At 41.5% G+C, this 6567-nt stretch overlaps 1 protein-coding gene across 1 annotated transcript in view; it reads left to right on the plus strand.

Annotated features, from left to right (window-relative positions):
- FAM160B1 (family with sequence similarity 160, member B1) overlaps nucleotides 1–6275 on the plus strand; it is a gene marked incomplete at its 5' end in the record, with an annotated part of 22706 nt that extends 16431 nt beyond the window's left edge. The window contains 4 exons of the mRNA XM_010009999.1: nucleotides 1201–1344; nucleotides 4724–4864; nucleotides 5977–6080; nucleotides 6170–6275. Of these exons, the coding sequence (XP_010008301.1) occupies nucleotides 1201–1344; nucleotides 4724–4864; nucleotides 5977–6080; nucleotides 6170–6275 (495 nt within the window). The remainder of the gene's footprint in view (nucleotides 1–1200; nucleotides 1345–4723; nucleotides 4865–5976; nucleotides 6081–6169) is intronic.
- Nucleotides 6276–6567: the final 292 nt, after the last annotated feature.

The following is a 6567-nucleotide window of genomic DNA, read 5'->3' on the forward strand; positions in this document are numbered from 1 at the left end:
AAAATAATGTGGGGTTTGTTTTTACCAGCATAATCTAAAGTTTCCTTGGTCAGAAGACAATCACTGATTATTTGCAGTTTACTTATTGAAGCCCTATGTATCTTCTAGAATAGAAAAATTTATGCAAAGGAGTGGAGTAATTGAGAGAACTTTATTTAGTAGGTTATTCAAAAGTTCCATAACCCCTGGATTATGGTATCAGCAGTTTAAGATGGGAAGCTTGGACTTCTGTTTTTATGATATGTTTTATCTGCGGTCTCCCCTGAAAAGAAAGGGAGAATAAGGAAAAGGCTGATGTAAAATTCTCCCATGTTCTATTCTTGGATGCCAGAAGACACATATCATCTTCTTATTTCTCTCATGTCTTAGGAAAAAGAGTATTCTGGGAGTTATTAGAGAACAGAATTGCTTTCTGTCACTTCCTGACAATGCTGTGGCTACTCTTAAAATATTTCCCCCCTAAGAATAGCCCTGCCTATTGCTGTTATTACATCCAAATAGCTGTTCTGCTTCCATATTTCTATTCCTGGGAGCCTGCACAAGTAGGTAAGCTATAAGCAGTGAAGAATCGCTGAGTCTGTGTTGACTCTCTTTTGCTGCTGTTTATTCCTGTGTTCCTTGTTTTCATTGCTATGACCTCTGCTCCTTTCAAGGTGTAATTCCGTGAAAGTGAGACATCAGGCAGCCCATAGCAAATGAGAGACAAACGTTGGGAAAGACTGTTGTGGGTGGCTGAAAACAAAGAGAGGGAAGAGGAAGCCCTGAAGTACTTCTCAGCTGTGCATCCTGCATATATACGTGCCTTTCCTGTCCTGGGAATTAGGGAGCAATATAGATTGGATAGCAAGATAAACTATAATTCAGTGAAAGTGTGGTAACGTACTGGCAACAAGAATGTATATGAATGTAGTTCCTGTTTTAGAGGAACCCTGATCAGGATGTGCATTGTTGGCTTTGCTTTGTGTTTTGGCCCAGCTGCTTTTTAGGAGCTGTGTTCTCCACTCACTGTTTCTGAAACAACCCTAATAGCATGAATGTCAAGAAGAAAATGACATGCCTGCATAGAAGCTGACAGTGTTTATGTTAGAATGACTGTTCTTTTTGAGCTTAGATTTATCATTTAGTTACAGACTATGGTTTTAAGGTGTATGGACTATTAAAAGGAAGTGAAAGTCTGTTTTCCTCACTACATTTTTCTAGTTCCGGGATTATTGTGTCATCTGTTTACGGTGGGAGTGGCCTGGATCTCCCAGACCTTTGGAAAAGTGCAATTTAGAAGCATCATTTTTTGAAGGACACTTCTTGAAAGTCCTGTTTGAAAGAATGGGCAGGATTCTTGATCAGGTAAGAGAAAGCAGGTTACTAATTCAATTTCTGATACTTTCATCACTACTAAGGGGCAATCACCATAAGGTCCCATGGAGTCCCATCACTGCAGTGTCTGTTACAGCATCATATTACTGTGTAATGTCCCATGTCCTTGGTGCAGGTCTCTGTAGATTGCAGGATGCTGTAGTGATCAGTACTGTCAATTTCACAGAAGTAGGGAACAAAACCTGTTACCTTTATTAGCCACCTTTTTGGTACCAAATGTTTCATTGACCAGAAATAGGAGACATGTCAGGAAGCCAGTAGTAGCCTCTTGGTCAGCTCTGTGTGTGCTAAGGGGAAAACGATGTTTGAAAGTACCAACTTCTATAATTCGGAAGTGAGAAAAGAAAGCCAAATATTTCCATTGCTATGTTGTGTATTCTGTGGGTTCTGTTCCCAGTAAACATGTTCTGCACACTTGACGAGCTGAAATGGTTACAGATTGGAGTCATGAAGACTGGCCATCATCAGCTCATAGGAAAAACAAGCCTCATGGATGTGAAAACCTTGTCTGAGCAATGACACAGGAATTATAGAAAGTAAAGATCCCAAGTTACATCCCCCGAGAAAGACCTGAGTATCAGATTTGTATGATTACAAAAAAAGTAGCATCTGGCATGGAAGCACAGTTCCCAGTGTGATATACTGCCTGTCAGCACGACACACATTTGGGTTAGTCAAGCAAAATGGTGCGATCTGTGGTGTCAAAATTGGTTCTGAACACCAGATGAATTAAAATACACTGCCTGAATCAGAAGGGGTGAATCCTTACTGTATCATACTAAGCCCCTGAAATTCCTAGGGGTTATTCACAGTGAAACACACGAATCACAAAGGGAAAAAGCAAAATAGTACAAACCAGCAAAACTTGGATGCTATCAGCAACGATTTTGATATAATGGGTGCTAATGTCCTAAGTGAAAAATGTTGAAAAGCCTTTAGTGGGGACACAGTACTACCAACAGCTTGTGTTCAATGTCTGTTTTGCTTTGTCACAATACTATAAGTAGTTCTTGTGGTTTTATCAGTAGATACCCGAAAGCTTTGCACAGGTGGTAGGTATCATTAACTTAGTTTCTGACAGAAGATGGTGAAGTAACTTGTTTCAAGGCTGTTCAAAGCCGATACCTCATCTGCTCAATAGTACCTTCTTCCTCCTGTTACTATTACAGATTTCCATGGAACTGACTGTTTCCTAAGAATTTTGTAAGAATTTCCTGAACTGCAAATTTTGCTGGTTTTAACCTTTTTAGTAATAAATTTTTAGCATGTTACCTGATAATAAGGCTGCCTTACTGAGTCTGCTGACATATGGGCAGAAATGAAAGCACCATGGGAAGAAGCAGCTTTCCTTAATGCTCTCAATTAGTTCAATTCGCAGCAGCAATCTGTCCAAACAATGCAGCACGTGTTGCTACTTCGTTTCCTTCTCTTCTTGTGAACACCAGATAATGCTCATGGCTTCAAAGCTTCCTAATGAATTGACTGACTCAGACAGCTCTAAAGACCTTCTTCATTTCAGCTAGGTAGGCAGTGGAATAAATTTATGGAAGGAATTTGTGTTTCTGTCTGAAGAGTTAAGTTTTCCACAATAACTCAAAATGTTGTGATCTCTTTTACCTATAACATCTCTGCTCCAGGGTCTGAAAGCTTCATTTGTTAGAAGATTGGGATTGCTGGAATATCAAGTACAGAAATAACTGCCACTGACTGAGAGAAAGAGGTGCTTTCACTTCAAAAGATCTATAAGACAACTCCCTTAGCAATGCAACAGTGTGTGGTAATGAATGAGGAATAAGGAACCCGAGCATTAGTTACGTGCCCACATCTAGTCAGTGGAAGTTTTGTCATAAGAGCTCTGGGAGGCTCTGGGGCTGTTAGGCTGAAGAGCAAGTAGGTGTCTCTTTCAGCTTCGTTGACTGTACTGACTGAAAGGTCGACTCAGGTACCTGAACTGAGCTATCTGTTGCCATTTTTGCGATGCCCAAGATATTCCCACATGGCTCATGGTTATAACACGGATCTCACAGCATCTACCCTGTGTTAGAACCGCCAAGAGACCAGCAGATACTCCTGAGCATCTGAGATAGCATGAGGTGTTTGTGTGTAGGCAAGTGTTATCAAGTGTCAGGTCTCTGTTGAGTAGGCTAATGAGAGCTTAGACATCTAGACATATCTAAATATATCTGTCCTAATCTGAAGATGAATTCTTCCAAACCTTACAGACATTGGAAGGGAAGAATCTGTTCTCTGATTCTGTAATAGAATGCTAACTTGGGAGCATAAAGATGATAATTTGAGGCCATGAAATCATCCTCTCCTAGATGTGATTATGCCACTGAGGATGTTACTGCCAATATGCAGTCAAAGAGATTGAATGAGGGCCCTGTAATCTGATTCAGGTAAAATCAACAGGGTTCAATTAAACCATGTGTGTGTTGGTAACATCTTCAGACTGGCATAGAGGTGTACCGAGGGAATGCCTGTCCATCTCTTGTCAATGTAGTCTGTTCCACCACTGAAGAGATGGAAGGAAATTCCACGAGTTTGCAGATTTGGGCTGAATTAAAATGTCAGCTTGTTTTCACTGTGACGAGAAAATCAAAGATGGAAAAAAAGTACTTGGAACATAAAGAAGCTGTGGTGAAAAGACTTGCTTTTATGGAAATGAGGTTCTCACTGGAGTGGTAAATCCTTTAAACCAGGCACTGTTTTTTTCCTAGAAAGTTAGGTACTGTTTTTTCCTTATGACTGATGAGTGTCTTCCAGCATCCGACAGTGTTCACTCTTCCATTTGGTTGATTTGGGGAAAGGAGTTAGAATTCCATTTTCCCAGCCTAGGACTGTCTCATCTCCCATAGCGTGCTGCCACAAGGTGACTGGGCCTTCTGCAGTGGTTCTTTCCAAGATAAAAGAAAGTAGAGGAAGAGAAATACCATATGAGCTGTAAATATGGATTTGTCTCTCTCATTTCCTGAGCTTATATACTTCACAGTGTATTTTCCAGGAGGAGCAGGCAGATGTTTAATCTAGGCTGATTCTATGCTATTTGTTTAGCTATTGAGCTGAAGAAATGTTTTACAGGAAAAGGATTTGTCCTACAATAAACAAGTGTGCAAAAGCTTCAAGTGGTTGTAGCAGTTAAATAGATAATAACATCTGATACCAAACTGTCATATTCACATCATTCCTGTTGTAGAAGGCGGAGGGTTTGGGCCTGACTTCTGATCTATTTTTTTATCTTTATTCATAAGCCTGTATATAAGGTTCTAGTAGTTAAATAAACACTGGCTGGATGAAAAGAAGCCAGCATGAAAATAACTAAGCTCTGCGTTTTCCTGTTTTATTGCAGCCCTATGATGTAAATTTACAAGTGACTTCAGTGTTGTCCAAACTGGCCTTGTTTCCCCATCCTCATATACACGAATACCTTTTGGATCCTTATGTAAACCTAGCTTCTGGCTGCAGGTCTCTCTTCTCTGTTATTGTCAGGGTGAGTAAACACACAGTTAATACTTACATATGGCTATACAGCACTGATGTATTTATTAGCTTTGTGCTTAGTGATAGTAGTCGCTGTGTAGTTTAAGTTGGCAAATGGCTTCTCACTGAAAGTAGATACCTATGCTTTTGATTTGAATCAAGATATTGGACTTTCTACCAAAAACATTGGAATATTTATTTCTGTGTCCTCTGGCAGGGGGTTGGAACTAGATGATCTTAAGGTCCTTTCCAACCCTAACTATTCTATGATTCTATGTCTTCAGAATTGTTTGTTTGCTTAATTTCATTGTACAGATGCAAAATATCCCCTCTGGCAATGATGTTGCTTTAAACTGGACTAGGTCACATTGCTGTCACTTGCAGGCAACATCAGGTAGTGCTTTGAGAACAGGCCAAGTACAGGTTTGCACCTGGAGGGGAAAGAGATGGTTTTGGTACACACACACAAGCAAAGAACACTCCTGAATATCTTGTGCTTGGATGAATATCTCTGCTCAGCCTCTTTATTTTTTTTTCTGATAAAGACTGTTCTTGTCAACGATGTCCTGGATTTATCCAAATCCCCTTCCCTTCCCTCTCTGATTCCATCTCTTCCTGTCAGACCTGCATCCTCGAAGTGCTGGCTGGGTGCCTGTCACACTGCAGTCTCCTCAGTCAGAGATCCCTCGCCTGTCCCACGCACCAGCTGTTATTAAGCTGGTCGGGAGCCTGTTAATAATGCTTGCCCAGTGCTTACAGAGGGCTTAGCTCCCTTTTTCCCTGCAGCCCTCCCCATTTCAGAATGGAATCTTCACTCTCTCCTTTTGTGCCTTCCCTAAATCCAGGAATTTTCTCATCCATTGCCTGTGTCAACATTTACTAAGACAAATTAATCGTTAATTAAAATAAGTAATACCATTTATAGCTACAGCAAGTAAGGCTCAGGAGTTCCTGTCCTTTGGTGTCTCTGCTTTCTGCACCCAACCCCCTTCTGGGGGCATGTTGCTTCATGAGGATGCTGAAGTGGCGCTGCATCCTGGGCACTGAAGGCTCATTTAACCTTGATGCCAGACACTCTGCAAAGGTGTTAACTTTGTGTGTTGATGGCATTGTGCTTTACAGGTCGTTGGGGACCTCATGGTTAGAATCCAGCGCATCCCAGATTTCACTCCCAAACTTCTGCTGGTCAGAAAACGCCTGCTGGGCTTGGAGCCAGAAGGGCCCATGTGAGTAAATCCTGCATATTCTCCCAGACCCATGGCTGGGTTTTTTGAGTTGCAGTCCTGATTCTCTGCTGGTTTTTCTTCTTCCTCAGCATTGACCACATGACGTTACTAGAGGGCGTGATTGTGCTGGAAGAGTTCTGCAAAGAGCTGGCAGCAATTGCATTTGTGAAGTATCATGCCTCATCTACACCATAAGCAGCCTTGATGAGCAGCAGGCTTGTAAAACCACCCAGCTTGTTTCAGTCGAAAAGACTATTGACAACACCCAGATAAGAAGAGGTGGTGCCTCCTGGCAAAGTGTCAGTTGACATTTGGCAGAATGGCGAGACAAGTTGCTTTCGCCAGATGTTGACTTTGCAAGAGAGGGATTCAGATGGGCCTAGAACACGACTGAAGGATTTTGGGGAGAAACCAATACATAGCATTTCTAGCCACTGTGTGAAGAGCTGCAAAAGCTGCATGGAGAACCCACAGGCATCAGACCTTG

This window comes from Nestor notabilis, unplaced genomic scaffold (genome assembly GCF_000696875.1).
Source record: "Nestor notabilis isolate BGI_N333 unplaced genomic scaffold, ASM69687v1 scaffold1810, whole genome shotgun sequence".
In the NCBI taxonomy this organism is placed as follows: domain Eukaryota; kingdom Metazoa; phylum Chordata; class Aves; order Psittaciformes; family Psittacidae; genus Nestor; species Nestor notabilis.